Consider the following 17,446-nt stretch of genomic DNA (forward strand, 5'->3'; position numbering starts at 1 on the left):
TATATATTGAATTATCGTGATGATTAATTTCATGTATGGTAACATGTGAACATTACTTCATACTTGACCGCCCAGATGTGCCTCGGCCGATAGAACATTTTACCTCAGAGAACTTCCCCCGGATTCCAGGATTCTTTAAAAGACTGTGAACCCTCTTCAGCCATTTCTTCCCCTTCATCTTTGGCCTGGATTCTCCCTAGCTTATTCTTTCCTTGTCTTATACATCATCCCAAAATGACAGCACCCCAAGTCATTGTGGTCGGCGGTGGATGTAAGGTTTCCCCGCATTTTCCTCCTTACCTAGCTGACATGAGCAATCCTTCCCAGTGTCTGGTCTAAGTGCCGCCCACACCATCTACCTAAACGGTGGTAATGTCCTCGTTTTGGACAAGCAAGCCTTCTTCGGTGGTAACTCCACGAAGGCTACATCTGGCATCAATGGTGCCCTCACCCGCACTCAAACCGAGCTCGGTATTCAAGACAGCGTCAAGGCCTTTTACGAAGATACCCTCAAGTCTGCTAGAGACAAGGCTCGCCCAGACCTGATCAAGGTCCTTACCTACAAATCAGCCGCAGCTGTCGAGTGGTTGCAGGATGTCTTCAACCTCGATCTCACCCTCGTCTCCCGCCTGGGCGGCCACTCCTTCCCTCGTACCCACCGTGGCCACGATGCCAAGTTCCCCGGTATGGCTATCACATATGCGCTTATGCAGCGTCTGGAGGGGCTGGCCGATGCTGAGCCTGGCCGTGTACAGATTGTGAAGAAGGCTAATGTCACTGCGATCAACAAGAATGGCAACATCGTTACTGGAGTCACATATACCGTCAGCGGCGAAACAAAGACTGCTGATGGTGTGGTTATTCTGGCCACTGGTGGCTATGCCGCTGACTTTAGTGAAACCTCTCTACTCAAGAAGCACCGTCCCGATACCTTTGACCTATCCAGTACCAACGGCACCCACGCCACCGGTGATGGCCAGAAGATGTTGATGGCCATCGGTGCGAATGGGATCGATATGGACAAGGTTCAGGTTCACCCGACTGGTCTCGTGGACCCTAAGGACCCAAATGCCAAATTCAAGTTCCTGGCGGCAGAGGCCCTCCGTGGTGAGGGTGGTCTGCTGCTGAACTCGGATGGCCAACGGTTCTCAGATGAACTTGGTCACCGCGACTATGTCTCCGGTCAAATGTGGAAGGAGAAGGAGAAGGGCAAGTGGCCCATTCGTTTGGTGCTCAACAGCAAGGCATCCAAGGTGCTGGACTTCCATACCCGCCACTACTCCGGCCGTGGCTTGATGAAGAAGGTGACTGGCAAGGAGCTGGCCAAGGAGATCGGCTGCGGCGAGGCTGCGCTGAAGAAGACCTTTGACGAGTACAACCTCATTGCTGATGGCAAGAAGAAGGACCCCTGGAACAAGAAATTCTTCCACAACCTGCCCTTCACTATTGACGATGAATTCCACGTCGCTCTTATGGAGCCCGTTCTTCACTTCACAATGGGCGGTATTGAGATCAACGAGCACGCCCAAGTGCTCAACAGTGAGGAGAAGCCTTTCGATGGCCTGTATGCCTGCGGTGAGTTGGCCGGTGGTGTCCACGGTGCCAACCGTCTGGGTGGTTCCTCTCTCCTGGGCTGTGTCGTGTACGGCCGTGTTGCTGGTGACTCTGCCAGCCAGCATCTCTTCCAAAAGCTCCTCACCACCGGCTCCTCTGCCCAACAGCGTCTGGGCCAGATCTCCTTGCACATCGATCCATCTACCCCTGGCAAGATCTCCGTTGAGTGGGGCGGTGCCGCTACCAGTGGCAGTTTGCCTACTATTGCTGCTACTGCTGATGCTCCTACCTCCGCACCTGCTGCTCCAGCCGAACAAGACAAGCCGGCCAAGTTTGAAATCCCCGAGAAAGAGTACACCATGGATGAGGTCGCCAAGCACAACAAGAAGGAAGACCTCTGGATCGTAGTCAAGGGCATTGTCCTTGACGTGACTAACTGGCTCGATGATCACCCAGGCGGTGCCAACGCCCTCTTCAATTTCATGGGCCGTGACGCCACAGAGGGTATGTTCCTTTCCTACTTTATACCAGTATCAAATAACTGACTGTGTGCAGAATTCGCTATGCTCCACGATGACGAAGTGATCCCCAAATACGCTGGTCACATCGTGATTGGCCGTGTCAAGGGTCAAACCCCCAGCTTGGACCTGTGATGGATCCAGGTCTGACCTCTTTCCATGTTCTTCCTTTTCATACCCTTCTTATATCATCTCATTAGTTTTTGTTTCAATTTGTATGGTTACCTGATGTGCTTTTATGAAATTACGATTCTTTTGCTATGTCTTTCTTTGTCCTCGTCTACTAGACTCTGTAAAATTGGCATTGTAACATACTCCTAGTAGATTTAAATGCATCTCGTTGTCTAGATACCCTTTAAGGCTACATATGTAAGTCATAGTCAACTCCCGATTTCAAATCGAGTATGCTACCTAAGTAGTCCCCTAGCTATCTAGGTAGCTAAGTATGACTATGTAAATAATTGATATAGCCTACGAGGGTGACCGCATATGTCCCAAAATCATTTTCAGCCTCCTAACAGCAGGTCCATCCTCGTCGAGACCATTATTCATGTTCTCCTCAATCTCCACCTTCGCCGCTTCAAGCTCAGGCCGCAAATATCCCCACACCTCATCATGATATCGATCCTGGACACCAACCCAGTCCGTAGCTCCAGAAAGTCGCTCCAATACAGCGTCTCGAAGCGCAATCGCCTCATCAGTACCTAGGGTCGGGTTATTTTGTTGTAAAAACGTATCGATATCAGGCACGAGGCTCAACGACGAGATTACATTCCGCGGCCCATGCTCATGGTCAGGACTGACTTCTCGTCTCCAGGATTCAAGCCATCTCATCTCGTCTGCCGAGAGAAGTGGTGGCGAGGCCGCTGGGTCAAATTCTATGTCAAGGCTTGGCTCTGCAAAGCCGATTGGGTCGAAGGATGGGTCAGAGAGGAGTGAAACGACTACGGTACCGTCTGTGGATTGTGCGGGTTCGGGGATTTTTTGCGTAAGAGGGGAGGTCGTTGAGCGCTCCCATGCTGTGTTGTATATCTGCTTAGGGTCATGGGCGCGCTGCTTGCCTTTCCAGTTTCCTGTCTGGCTTTGGAGAATATCTGTATTATTATCCACGAGCTGTAGGTTCATATCTCGATTTAAGTCTCCAAGCTGGAATTGCTCTTCTGTTTGTGAGGGGAGAGTAAATCCTCCGGAGGAAATGAGTCTCGTGCCCGGGCTACGGAATGTCCCAAGTCCTCCTGCTTTCGCATTCACCTGTCTGGTCGGTATTGGGAAATCTCCAAACCCAGACCCAGACACAGACGATATCGTAGCCGATCCCGATCCCGATCCCGATCCCGATCCGGTAGTCTTCTCACTAGTCGCATTTGCTAACGTCCGCGCCGCATCCGACGTGCCTTCAAAAGCACTGCGCGCCAAATGGGCAGCAGATCGTTGGACGCAACTAGCTAGCGACTGGGAAGAGCCATTAGCAACCTCGGATGATACGTCCGGTCCGGGCTCGTCGGTACCGTCTGGCCTGTTGGTGTCGGTGTGTGATACGTGGGTACCCCGCATGTTCTCGTCCCTATTGCGGTGTAGATACAGTGAGGGAAGGTGAAGCGAGGGCTATCGATATGGATATCGATGTTGAGAAGATATAAAAGAGAGATCGAACTTGTGTTTCTCATATGGGTAGGTAAGTAGATTGTAGATCTCATGATGTTCGTTCTTACCTAGGCTAATCCATTTGCCGATAGAAGCATGTGGGTAGACCTTGATCCGGGTTAAATAGGAAGGGGCACTATCGGAGAGATATACCATTACTTTGTTACTTCGTAGGCATTGTACGATGATGTGGGAAGGTGAAAAATTGGATGGAACTTGTACCCGGTCGTAGCAAGAGAGAATAGATGTTTATAGTGAAATTAAGTGGAACTAAGCATTGTATCAGATAATATATCGTGCATTGTCGTCCCTGATTTCCGATATTGATGACGACAGAGGCGGGACGCATGCATTGGGTCAAAAGTCCTTAAAGTCCTTAAAAGTCCTGGAAATTAACTTAAATCGGGTAACAAGGAAACCGAAGAAGAGAATCAATTCGTCGATATTTCAGATGTGACGCTGAGTAGTGTTGATGTCAGGTTCGTCCATTTTCAGTCAAGACGGAAAGAAAACTCTGTGGTTGAACTGCTCTAGAACATCGAACCTCATTGTATAGCTCAGGGTTCAACATATTCAATGAACCAATTAGGGAAAGGGAAGGAGGATGGAATTTAAATAGAGGAAGAAGAAGATGAATATTATTGTCATTAATTAAATAATTAAAAAGATCAAAATCCAGAATATATCTGTTCCTTCTTATACTCTTCATCTTGCGGCATTCAAGCTCTTTGCGGGTCCCACTCAATAACATCCTCTTCCTCCACCATCGGGTCGTTTGCTCCCCTCCTCCAAACCTCAACCCAACCACCCCCTCCCCCCACCACCTCCATCACCCCCCCATCACTTAGTCAACTCAACTGAGTTCCTTTCTTGTTGACTTCTTAAGCCCTATCGATTCGACCGGGTTTTACATCCCCCTCCATCCCCTCCCGTCATCGGTCTCAGGCCCCTCGCACACCGATCGAGTGTCACCGCCCGATTGTTCTCATCCATTTCCACGACATCTTCTTTGCGATTTTGGCGATCTGATCCTCTTTTCCGACACATTCCGCTTTGTCGCAAATTCCAGATCTTTCCGATCCGAGTTTTTAAGCAACGTCCACAATACAGCTCCCCGAGCCGTCGTGCAGCTGCTTTTTTCCCATACCTCCTGCATCATCCTTTGTCCAGATCTTTTGATCAAGAGACAATCCTAGAAAGAAACCATGGTAGACAGAGACCCAGGATCACCCACCTGGAAGTTCACACAGTGAGTTTTTCCTCCAGACTGTGTCGCCACCGCTTCTTCGGTCTGCGGTCTTGAGACTTCTTTCGTGTATTTTGGAGTATGGTCTAACCCGTCTTTAGATGTTTTGGCGATAAAGGTGATGTAGAAGATATCACAGAAGGTAATTGCTTTCGTGACCGACTGATCTGGGTGCCTCTTGACTGACTTCTCTCTCTTTTTTTTTTCCAATAAACAGCGGATATTATCTCCACCGTTGAATTTGACCACACTGGTAATTACTTGGCTACGGGAGACAAAGGAGGACGTGTGGTTTTGTTTGAACGAAACGAAACGGTAAGTTTGTCCAGTCCTTTCTGATGCGAGTTGCTAATGCGTGCCCTTCCGCTAGAAAAAAACTTGCGAGTACAAATTCCACACCGAGTTCCAGTCGCATGAGCCGGAGTTCGACTACCTCAAGTCTTTAGAGATTGAAGAGAAGATCAACAAGATAAAATGGTGTCGACGACAGAATGCATCACACTTCCTCCTTTCAACAAATGACAAAACCATTAAGCTGTGGAAGGTTTTCGATAAGTCATTGAAGGTGGTCGCTGAAAACAATCTGTCGAATGAGATGACTCCGGCGGCTCCCATGGGTGGCTTGCCGCGGGCTCCTCGTGGAACTTTCAAGGACGCGTCTGCGCTTAAGCTGCCTCGTTTGACACATCATGATACAGTGGTAGCAGCAGTCCCCCGGCGCACCTTTGCCAATGCCCATGCGTACCACATTAATAGCATCTCCGTGAACAGCGACGGTGAAACCTTCATCTCCAGTGACGACCTCCGAGTCAACTTGTGGAATCACAATATTCAAGACCAGAGTTTCAACATTGTGGATATCAAGCCTGCTAACATGGAGGAGCTCACTGAGGTTATCACAGCCGCTGAATTCCACCCGGTTAGCTGTAATTGGTTCATGTACGCCAGTTCCAAGGGTACCATCAAGCTTGCCGATATGCGTCAGCGGGCTCTTTGCGACGATCACGCTAAATGTATGTTACAAAGATCCTAGTACGTGATTTTTGATTGCTAACTTTCTTCAAGTGTTTGAACAAGAAGAGGATGCCTCCTCTCGCTCTTTCTTCTCCGAGATTATTTCATCCATCTCCGATGTGCGATTCTCACATGACGGCCGATACATTGTATCTCGGGACTACTTGACTGTAAAGATTTGGGACGTTAACATGGAGCGCCAACCCATCAAAACTATCCCTATTCATGAACACCTCCGGCCTCGTCTTTGCGACACCTATGAGAATGATAGCATCTTCGACAAGTTCGAGGTTGTCTTCTCAGGTGATGCTGAGAACGTTATGACTGGAAGCTACAATAACAACTTCATGATCTACCCAACAGAGGAGAGTAAGGAGACGGAGATTGTGCTACAGGCAGACAAGTCAGCCTTCAAGGCGAAGAAGGTTGGCGTACCCACGCCCATGAACAAGCCTGGAAAGAAGGCAGGTTCACGGTCCGGAAGCCCTGCTGGTCCGGGTAGCCGCATGAAGAAGGAGACCGATGCCGATCAAATCGACTTCAACAAGAAGATCCTTCATATGAGTTGGCACCCCTTCGAGGACAGCATTGCCATTGCTGCCACCAACAATGTAAGTCAGCGCATCTGACTATTCCCCCTCCCCTTCAATGTCCACAGCTAATTTACGCTCACAGCTTTTCGTCTTCTCTGCTCTGTAAACGGATCATTCCGGGGAGCAACAGGTACACTTTTTCCATGGACAGGCGCAACCTCTCGAGGTGGGTATTGACACCAGTGGAAGGCATAGTATGGCGAGAGGATCAGAACACGACCCAAAATGCAAAAAAATAATGGCCATTGCAGCAAATCCCCCTCAGATTCCTCACACTTAACTTACACATCCCCCGTTTCCGCCATGCTTTTCTGCTTCGGCCTTTTTTTTTTCTCTACTCCCTTCCACAACCTCTCTCCCAATGCCCTTTCCCAAACTACATTACTGTGTACGCAGGTTCAAATGTTTCTAGGTACCTTGAAGGCGTTGCGAAGGCGCTTCCTAATAGAGAATGTTATGCCTACATTGTTTTTTGTTGTCATTAGGGTTTTATTCTCAAGGGGGTTGCATCAGTGATCTTTGCTAGTGCAAGTCCTCGAGAAACTATTATCCATCAATTAATCTACCTGAAATTTTTATCCCTGAAGCTCCATCGCGTACCGGAGTATACAATTGCCTTCGCTGCAATACGCTGGTGTGCAGTGGCATCAGCCTCTGGGTTTTTTTTGCAAGTCTTTGCAAGCGATGACGAAGGCGGTAGGGTATTGTACTCTCACACAATACATACAATACCAAAAAATACTCTAGCCTCACCCAGATTTACGGAGTAATCTCGGATTTATTGTATTATATTACCCTAATTTACAGTAACAACAATGATCCGATGCAGATACCGCCATACCGTTTCAGGACTAGTAGAAGGCGGTCAGTAAAGCCTCCACTCGCTGGAAGAAGCCCGCGATCACTCGCGCGACAATTCCACTCAGTACCTCCCTAATTGCTGGCTTTGTTAAGTTTCCTCGATTCTTCAGAGACCCAGAGTACTTTCTTGTTTTTATTCTTCAGAGCGCTAGTCATGCTCTGACATGTACGCGATCTGAGCGCCTTTCGAACCCTCAAGAGTGAGAAACATTACCCTGGGGCTTGACTCCGGTAGTCTTCCCTCTCTTTTCCAGACTTTGAAGGCAACTCTTTCCTCATTCTTATACTTGGATCCGCCTCTGCCATAATCCATAGCTAATGCTGCAATCATGAACCCTGGAAATGAAAACTGGCACGCCTCTGCCGGAGGGCCGCAGCATCCTGGCATGGATCAACTGAACCAGCAACCTCGGCCCATGGGCCCCTTCAGGTATGGATGACATCAAATATCGCGTTATTAGATCAAAGGCTAATCTCACCTTTCTGTACTGTAGTCAGAATACCTCCCAGCAAGGTCAAAACTCGCAGCCTTCGGGGCCCGTTCTTCCTCCTCCCTCAGGTTAGCAATTTTCTCACACCACACACATCTTCTTCAGCTCCACATTCTTACATCTCTTTACTATTTAACTCGTGAACTGACTTGTATGCGCTATCCCACAGGTCCTTACCATGCCAACGGTCAACCTGGTGGGCACTCCCTCCCGGGCCTGGCAGAACTAAGCCAGAGCCACGGCGCTCCGCACCAACCCCAAGCTTATGGACAACACCCTACTGGCCCTGCGCATAGCTCCGGCCATTCACTGCCGGGAATTGGCCAGGCGATCCAGCACCCCTCCCCTCAGCCTCTGAACCGCGATCGCGAGCGCGAGTCCCGAGAGCGGGAGATGATTCTCGAGCATCAGCGCCAGCGCAACGAGGAAATGGCTCGCGGCCGTGAGCGCCGTGAGCGCGAACAAATGGAAGGGCAGCACCTAGATCGCCAACGTGATCAGAACCCTGTGCAGAGCCACACCGGCTCTATTCCCCTCCACCAGCCAGTCGCCTCCAAGATCGCGAACTCCATTCACGGCCCGAATGGCCTTCTGTCAAATCTCGGTCCGAATCCAACTAACGGCCAGCAAAGCAATGTGCAGTCTTCCGCTGGCCCGGCAAGTCTGTTCGGCGCGCAGATGCCCCAGCATGCCGAGGATGCAGCTCGCTCGTACATTCACCCCGGTGGACCACCTATTATGGGGTACACTGGAGGTCCTCAGATTCCCGGAAATGTCGCAGCTCTCGCGCAAGGCCAGCAGCCTATTCTGAATGTAAGGCGTCAACTCTTCCCGCTCACCACATCAGGCACACACCTAACACTATTCCAGGACGCGCTCAGCTATCTGGATCAAGTCAAGGTTCGATTCATGGACCAGCCGGATGTATACAACCGGTTTCTGGACATAATGAAGGATTTCAAGAGTCAAGCGTAAGTGAGAGCACTCAGCCTTGCCATCTTTTTATTGGCTTTGGTCTGACAATTTTCTTAGAATCGATACCCCCGGCGTAATTCAACGGGTCTCCACCTTGTTCAACGGTCATCCGGCGCTTATTCAAGGCTTTAACACCTTCCTTCCTCCAGGTTATCGCATTGAGTGTGGTACCGAGGACAATCCAGATGCGATTCGCGTAACGACGCCATCCGGCACTAACACCCTCAGCATGCCTCGCGCACCACGGTCGTTGGATGCGTCTGGTGATCTGGGTCAGTCGAGTGGTCTTGCGCCGCATGGTCGTCCCGAATACTATGAGCAGTCGCGATCTAGCTGGCAGCAGTCACAACAGCAGGCCCAGCAACAGGGCCATTCTGGATCGTACTCCCCAGGCTCACGTATGATGACTCACGGTTTATATCAACAAGAAGGGCAAGGTCCTCAAGAACACCACTATGGCTACCAAGGTCAAGAGCCTCAGGGTTCTGCGCCCATCTCTCATCAACAGGACGCCCGCGGAGTCGCTCAGCTGCAGGGCGCTGTATCAGCTGCATCTGGCATGGGACGGCCATCATTGATGCAAGTTTCGGGTGCTGGTCCAAACGCTGGCCTCACTCAGCCGATGAACAGTTTGGCTGGTGTAGGTGGTATGCTTCAAGGTGGTCATGCTGATTTGAATAAGCGTGGACCAGTCGAATTCAACCATGCGATCAGCTATGTCAATAAGATCAAGGTAAGCTTTCGAAAAAAAAATTGGTTTGCATCATTTGTGTTTTTGTCATCATTCGCTTTACTTCACTTCACTTCGACTTCAACTTTCAAGTTTCCCTTTTAGGGCTCCCGCCTTGAAATTTGGAATTACGAGTTTCTCCAGTTTGGAATTTTTCGAATGTAAAACTTGACTACATCATGGGGTCCCTGCTGACTGTTTTTTCCCCCAGAACCGTTTCTCAAGTCAACCTGAGATTTACAAGCAGTTCCTTGAAATCCTTCAAACGTACCAACGCGAATCAAAGCCCATCCAAGACGTTTACGCACAGGTGACTCAGCTTTTCAACACAGCACCAGACCTTTTGGAAGACTTCAAGCAATTCCTACCTGAATCTGCTGCTCACGCCAAGCAGCAACAGCAACAGCAACAAGCTCGTCTTGCTGAGGAGCAGATTCCCTTAAGCAGCCTTCGAGGAGACCCCATCGGACCTCTTTCCCAGAAACCCAACCGTGACATGCAGAATATGCCTCCTCTTGGTAATTTCAAGCATCAGGACTCGGGCAAGGACAACAAAAAGAGACGGGGTGGACCAGGCGTTGGTGGCTCATCTCTATCGGGCCCCGCTGGTCTTGATGCACTGAGAGATGGCTCAAGAATGCCTGATTCCCAAGTTCGTGGCTCTATTGGATATGGTCATGCTAACAAGGTTTGTCACCCTCCCTATTATAGTTTCATTCGTTTTACTGACATCTCAATGCAGCGACCCAAATTTCAGCATGGCAAGCCTTCTGGTGCCGACTTGCCTAATGTCTCCCCAACCTTGATACCGGCTCTCCCCGAACCCATTCCACCATCTGTCATGACTATTCCCAGCCAAGAAGAGATCGCTTTCTTCGACCGTGTCAAAAAGTTCATTGCAAACCGTTCGACCTTCAATGAGTTTTTGAAGCTGTGTAATCTGTACACAAATGATTTGATTGACCGATTCGTCCTAGTCAAGCGCGCTGATTCGTTTATCGGATCAAATGTGGAGCTCATGAGCTGGTTCAAGCGGTTTATGAATGTGGAAGAGCCAGAGGACAAGGTCATCGATCCCAAGCCCATGGAAGAGCTGGAGCAGGTCAATCTGGCGCACTGCCGGTCTCTGGGACCTAGCTATCGTCTGCTGCCCGTGCGTGAGCGTCAGAAGCCTTGTAGTGGCCGTGACCAGCTTTGCTTTGAGGTGCTGAATGATGAATGGGCCTCGCACCCTACCTGGGCATCAGAGGACTCTGGTTTCGTCGCTCACCGGAAAAACACGTTTGAGGATGCCTTGCACCGCATTGAAGAGGATCGCCATGATTATGATCATCACATTGAGGCTTGCACACGCACTATCCAGCTCATTGAGCCCATTTGCCAGCAATTTCTCCACATGTCCGAAGCTGAACGAGCGAACTTCAAGTTGCCCCCTGGCCTCGGTGGTCAGAGTGAGGCTATCTACCAGCGAGTCATTAAGAAGGTGTACGATCGCCAACGTGGCGAGAAGATCATTCGCGACATGTTCGAGCGTCCTTGTCACGTTCTGCCAATTGTCTTGTTCCGCCTGAAACAGAAGCTTGAGGAGTGGAAGGCCTGTCAGCGTGAGTGGGATAAGGTCTGGCGCGAGCAGATGCAGAGATCATACTGGCGTAGTCTTGATCATCAAGCTATTGCTACTCGACAGTCTGACAAGAAGCTTTTCGTCGCCAAAAACATTCAGCATGATATGCAGACTGCAATGGAAAGATCTCAAACCTCTCGCAAGCTTGGCTTGAAAACATCTCCTTACCAAGCTGAGATGGTTTTGAACGACACAGATGTCCTCTTGGACACCACACATCTCTTGTGTATGTACATGGACCGCAGCACTTCTGGTTTTGGCGCCGAGCCATCCCGCCTTATCAACTTTGTTAAGGATTTCATCCCTGTTTTCTTCGGACTTGACCGCGATATTTTCCACGAGTACATGGATGAGCTTGCTCGGGCAACTACTCCTGTCGAAGAGCTTGAAGATAACTTTGCTGCCGAAGATGATTCTGGTTTGGGTCGGAAACCGGAAGTGAATCTACAGAAGCTGGCTCTCCTGCGCGAGGCTATCCAGGCTGGATCAGAGAAGCCCAAAGAGAAGTCGACAAACGGAGTTCACGATCCCAAGCAGGATACGCCTGATATAGTCTCGGGTGTTACTACAAATGTTTCGGAATCCGGAGAAAACATCGACGTCGCACTACTCAAGTGGATGGAACACCCTGGCCAGGGTAACTTCAACCTTGAAAGCGAGTACACTCTGAACGAGAAGTACCGGAAGACCGAGCACCACATGTACGCCAATCTCAACATTCTTTGCTTTCTGCGAACGTTTGAGATTCTGTACTCGCGTCTTCTGAAGATTAAAAATCTGGAACAGTCTGCACACGAGCACGTCCGCCGAGGTCTTATGCACAAACCTGCCCACGATCTTAACCTCATGGACCGATACCCGAGCGACTTCTTCTATGATATCAGCCCCCAGGCAAACCTTTACAAACAAATTGTGCGCATGTGCGAGGAGGTCATTCGCGGCGATATTGACCAGGTTCACATGGAAGAGACTCTGCGTCGCTTCTACATGCAGGGTGGTTATTTGCTGTACAACTTGGAACGAATTTTCTCCTCGATTACCAAATTCGTCGCCTCCATCTTCACCGGAGACTCGCGTGACCGCAGCTCCGACATCGCGAACCTGTTTTTTAAGGAGCGTGAGAAGGATGAAACCACCCACCACCAGGAGATCCAGTACCGCAAACAAGTAGAGCGACTGTGCAAGGATGGCGATATCTACCGCATCACATATGTACGTATTCGACATCCCAACTCTAGAGATATCACCAGCTAACAGACGAGGCAGTTCCCTTCAGACCACCGGGTCATCGTGCAAATGATGAACGCCGAGGATGCGACTCTCGACAACGAAGAACTCAGCTCCGAAGACCGTTGGTCATACTACGTGACTGCATACTCCATGCGCGACCCAACTGAGGGCGTCCGCATCTCACAAATGCGCATGCCATTTCTGAAGCGCAGCCTCCCTGGCAAGTTAGACGAGGACGAAGAATACGAGCGGTACTACCGCAGCTTGCAGCACCACGATGGTCTTGTCATCCGTATTTGCGCGAACAACTACACAATCCTCTACCAACCCTCAACCCACGACTGGTTTTGGCGCTCATCTGCCCCAACAATTGCCAAGGATGCCGATGTCGAAACCATCAAGACCCAGGAAGAGGAACATGCCAAGAAGAAGGTTTCTTTGCGCGAAAAGCGCCGCGACCGCTTCCGCGAGAAGTTCGTCAACAACCCCATTTGGGCAGGTGGTATGAGCAAGGAAAAGGTCGATGAGTCGAATCAGCGTCTGCGCTCTTGGTTGAACGGCGAACTTTCTGAGAATCAGCTTGACCTCCCTCAAGAAACTGGGTTGGAGGCTAGTCCTGGGAAAACTGAGCAGGTTGAGGAAGTCGAGCAGACTGAGGAGGTCGAACAGGCTGATACGGAAATGGCCGAACAGGCCGACAATGCGGATGATACTGAAATGGCTGATGTCGACGATGATGTTGACGTTGATGCGGATGTCGATGTTGACAATGGCGTTGCTGCTGAGGAGCAGCAGGCTGAAGATGACATTTCCTAGGAACCTTTTTGATTGCAGTGATAGGATAGGTGTGTGTGTGTGTGTGTGTGTGAGTGTTTATTTCTAGCCATATTCATATGTAGGTATTGAGCAACATCCTATGCCATGTTGAGTCTTTCTCCTGTTGAACGTACTCCGAAATACATAGAACAAGTCCATGTATAGACCCAATAGATTCAATGTCTAGTTCAATATTTAGGTGAATGCTCGAATGACTTCTGAGCTTCTCAACACACCTTCCTCATCTTTTCTTAATTCATTCAACCCTACAACCTTGAGCCTTCGCAAATTCCTCAAATTCCCCAACTTGCTCAAAATCAGAGGTCTAAGCCAGAGACCAAGATCAAGATGCCGTCTGTCGCCAACAGGAGAGGACTTTGAGGAAAGGAGAGCCAGACCTACTGAATCAAACCCCGAAGTTCCTGCAAAAGCTATCGAGACATTCTCTTTCAATAATTTGAAAATATAACTGGCTGAACGAGATCCGTACGGAATGATAATTTGAAGTATTTACTTTTACTCTCACCTTCACTTTTAACCCCACTCTCACTTTTGATTTACTATTTCATATCAATGCCCCGGAATTAATCCGATAACTATCAAGCTCTTGATAATCCAATGCCAACACAACCAACATCTCCATTTCAAAAGAGAGTAGTCAAAAATCTGATCAGTTCAATTTCAGATCAGCGAATATGTGAAATTACGCCTAATGGGACAAACTCATAGATGACACCAGAAGTCGCCTACATAGAGCTCTAGTAATGAGACTTCTTCCGGTGAATCTTCAGGCACCTGCAGTTACTGCAATATCGTTGCTTTTTGAGATTAATTCCAGCGAAACTAGCAGAACTAGACTAAGCGTGATGGCTCGACACGCTTCAAACCGCTACAGCATGTAAATTTTATTTCATATCTCACCTTCACTTTTAACGATTTATTCGGAGTGAAGCTTGATCTCGCAATGATAAGAGTGAAAATATATGTCCCTGATTTAAGAGTGAAGCTTCGAGGACAGGCACTCACATCTGATCAGACTATCATGAAAGGATGTGCAACGATGGCTCCAAGTGGGGTCTAAATTCGAAGGTAATGGCGGGGTATAGCTCAAGTGATGAACTCGCCAGAGTCGGCATTACTTTGAGATCATTCGATTCTAATAAGGCTTAGCTATTCAAGCTTATGTCCTCGGAGAACCTCCAGGTGCAACAAGAGATAAGTTAATACACACGTCCAAATGATCTTTGGGATCGTAGAGGAATTGTTGAGCATGCCGTTGAGACTGCAGGTCCCTTTTGATCAGGGAGCTTTGACTGCTCAGTCTCCGGAACATTAATTAGAAAGGATCAACTTCAAGTTTATCATAGCTCCCAAGCTTTTTCGTCCTCTACTGCAGATTTGCTTTTTCGTAGACGGCAGAGGTGATACATCTGCTGTAAGGGTTCTGAAGAACCAACACATGCAAACACACTACAGCCTCTATCCCTTCTGGGCCAGCCATCATCTGATTACTACCCGAGAAAAAGATTAGGCAGCAGAACTTTCTGAAAAAAAAAATAAATAAATAAAAAACTCACCGATTGAGTGGGGGCCGGAAGAAAGACCGTTAAAACAACAGATCAGTCATCAAGAACGCAATATGGGGAAAACTAGTATTCCTAAAAATTCTTATCACAGCGATACAGTCATGGGGCCATTTTCTGATCGTTGTTCTTTAAGTTTGGACTCTTCCTAATTGGGAAGTCGGGTACTGGTAGCAATTTAGGGGGTACGAGTGACAAGGCTCGCAAGTCTGAATCCTTTCATATTTCATAGTTCCACCTTGGCAATGGCCCCCGGAGTTGGGGGAGACACCCGTAGAGTAAGCCCCCACTGGAGCGCTCATTTAATAGTTATATATAAGGTAGCTCGACCTGCAGATCCATTCATTGATATCATAGTAAAGCCTCGCACGTAGGCGATAGCCATTTTCATCTCCTGCTTCTAATAAATTTCCGAAATCGCATAGTCAAACGCCTAATTTTGATCTCAATGAAGCCTAAGTCGTTCGATTCTGTTCTGATCACTGGTGGCTGTGGCTTTTATGGCAGCCACATCATACGCAGCCTCCTCGAATATGAGCCAACATGCACCATTTATGTGCTTGATATCAACATCACAAAACAAGAATTTCCCACTGTCTCTTACTACCACTGTGATGTTTCCAGGAGGGCCCGCGTCCAAGAAATATTTGAGCAGCTCCAACCACGGCCCCGCGTCGTCTTCCACCTAGTATGTCCTACAAGCATCATCCGTAACGATGAGCGTTGTCGAAGGGTGAATATAGATGGCACTCGCCACATTCTGGAGCTCTCTCAACGAGCAGGCGTCAAAGTCTTTGTTTATACATCATCGTCGGCCGTTGTTCACGACAACGTGTCTGATCTTATTGAGGCTGATGAGACAATGCCGATCCTCAAACCACCGCACCAAAAAAACGTATATACCTACTCAACAGCAATTGCAGAGGAGGAAGTTCTCGCCGCAAACCGCACAGGCGGAATGTTGACTGTTGCCCTTCGACCCTGCTCAACCTTTGGACCCGATAACCCCGAATACATGGGCCGCCTGGTGGAATTGTGCAAGAATAATAAGGCACGTTTTCAGATGGGAAAAAATAACCTATGGGACTTTGTATATGTCGTGAATGTCGCACATGCGTGCCTACTCGCCGCCGAACGCCTTCTGCTTGCCTCAGGAAACGCACCTTTGCCCGATGGCCAGCGCGTCGAGGGGGAGATTTTCAACATCACTGATGGTGAACGCATGAATTTTTGGGACTTCACCTTAGCTGTTTCTGCTGCTATGGGCAAGCCTGTTCAGCAGAAGGATATTCGAAAAATCACTCAAATAGTCGCTCTTATCTTCTTCTCTGAGTGGGGTGTTTCGTTATTCTCTCTTGGCCGTAAACAATCCAACATGGCTCGAGACGGGGTGATATCTGCATATATACAGCGCACGCTCAATATCAACAAGGCGAAGAATGTCCTGGGGTATTACCCGATTGTATCATTGCGGGATGGAATCCAGGAAAGTGTGGATTGGTATATGAATCATAATAAGGAAAAGTGGTGATGATTTTAAGAGTTATAGTTGGGTTTATATTTATCTCTGTCTTAAGTGACATTCCCTTGCGGATTCTTTCAACATAATTATTCGTATAATGCACACCTCACAACCACTGATTTCTCTCAAACTTTCGCTGATGACAAAGGTAGATAGATAATCAAGCTAGCCATTTCACACTACATAAAACGTGCCATCCAAGCAAAATCCTGGGAAGAAACATATCATGTCATAGCTGCGCAGCGTTCGCACCTATTGGCTACTCTTTACGGAGGACTGTAACACAGGTAATATGTGCGTGGATTGAATCAGAAAGCTCGTAGGAGTTTCTGCACTTGTAACACAATACCAAAGAACCATAAATGACAGCTTCGAGTGCTATTAATGATCTTTTTGGAGAAATCTAATCGCTTGTACATGGGTATCCTACTAGAATCAAGCAGTTATTACTCACTTAACCATATAATATATGATTATGCAAAGGTAATATGAGGTATTGAGCAGGACATAAGTAGCATAGGAGTCAATCATCCGGTTGGAAATTTACTCTTCTTGAAAAACATTCTATAGAGAAGTGGCTCATCTCTATAAATTCAAGAAATCTAGCTTTCATCTTGTCTATGTTGAGAGATATGGCCAGTATTTACTCCGATCGCAGTTTTCAGCCACCTTTTCTGTAGGCAAAACCTGGCCATAATAGTTTGTTGAACGCAGCCCAGGTCTTAAAACGTGTTTCTCTCGGAAGTATGATTAGAAAAGGGTACGGAGGATCCTAGGATTGTAAATTCATGGTTGGAATTGGTTGAAATAACGATTCGAAAATATGGTATCGACTCAGAGTATATCTTCAATTTTGATGACCATGGGTTCGTGATAGGGATAAATATAACTCATGGTTGGAGAGTTCTTTTATAAGCTAGAAAAGGGAAATATTGTCTTCTGGTATTAGATGGTCATGGTAGCTATCTTACCCCTAAGTTTGACCAGCTATACTAGAAACATGATATTTTCTCTGTTTATATGCCTCTGTATATATAATTTCTTC

General features: G+C 48.2%; 5 protein-coding genes across 5 annotated transcripts; 4 read left to right on the plus strand and 1 right to left on the minus strand.

Annotated features, from left to right (window-relative positions):
* Positions 1-234: 234 nt before the first annotated feature.
* Positions 235-2,207, plus strand: osm1 (putative fumarate reductase Osm1; the record flags this gene model as incomplete). The annotated part of the gene is made up of 3 exons (XM_057207370.1): positions 235-271; positions 328-2,058; positions 2,110-2,207. The coding sequence occupies 3 exons, from the start codon at positions 235-237 to the stop codon at positions 2,205-2,207; spliced, it is 1,866 nt and encodes a 621-aa protein (XP_057065050.1).
* A 336-nt stretch (positions 2,208-2,543) lies between these two features.
* Positions 2,544-3,626, minus strand: N7495_004720 (uncharacterized protein; the record flags this gene model as incomplete). The annotated part of the gene is made up of 1 exon (XM_057207371.1): positions 2,544-3,626. The coding sequence occupies one exon, from the start codon at positions 3,624-3,626 to the stop codon at positions 2,544-2,546; it is 1,083 nt and encodes a 360-aa protein (XP_057065051.1).
* Positions 3,627-4,921: 1,295 nt separating this feature from the next.
* N7495_004721 (protein phosphatase 2A regulatory subunit CDC55) lies at positions 4,922-6,675 on the plus strand (the record flags this gene model as incomplete). Its single annotated transcript, XM_057207372.1, has 6 exons — positions 4,922-4,965; positions 5,064-5,104; positions 5,180-5,277; positions 5,333-5,975; positions 6,028-6,587; positions 6,652-6,675. 6 exons carry the CDS (start codon positions 4,922-4,924, stop codon positions 6,673-6,675), a joined length of 1,410 nt encoding a protein of 469 aa, XP_057065052.1.
* Positions 6,676-7,759: 1,084 nt separating this feature from the next.
* Positions 7,760-13,296, plus strand: N7495_004722 (transcriptional regulator SIN3; the record flags this gene model as incomplete). The annotated part of the gene is given in 8 exon segments (XM_057207373.1): positions 7,760-7,860; positions 7,929-7,944; positions 7,959-7,989; positions 8,091-8,892; positions 8,954-9,629; positions 9,838-10,314; positions 10,369-12,462; positions 12,517-13,296. 8 exon segments carry the CDS (start codon positions 7,760-7,762, stop codon positions 13,294-13,296), a joined length of 4,977 nt encoding a protein of 1,658 aa, XP_057065053.1.
* Positions 13,297-15,327: 2,031 nt separating this feature from the next.
* Positions 15,328-16,410, plus strand: N7495_004723 (sterol-4-alpha-carboxylate 3-dehydrogenase; the record flags this gene model as incomplete). Its single annotated transcript, XM_057207374.1, has 1 exon — positions 15,328-16,410. One exon carries the CDS (start codon positions 15,328-15,330, stop codon positions 16,408-16,410), a length of 1,083 nt encoding a protein of 360 aa, XP_057065054.1.
* Between the last annotated feature and the right edge of the window lie 1,036 nt (positions 16,411-17,446).

This window comes from Penicillium taxi, assembly GCF_028828555.1.
Source record: "Penicillium taxi strain IBT 34144 chromosome Unknown utg000003l_segment0_segment0, whole genome shotgun sequence".
Lineage (NCBI taxonomy): Eukaryota > Fungi > Ascomycota > Eurotiomycetes > Eurotiales > Aspergillaceae > Penicillium > Penicillium taxi.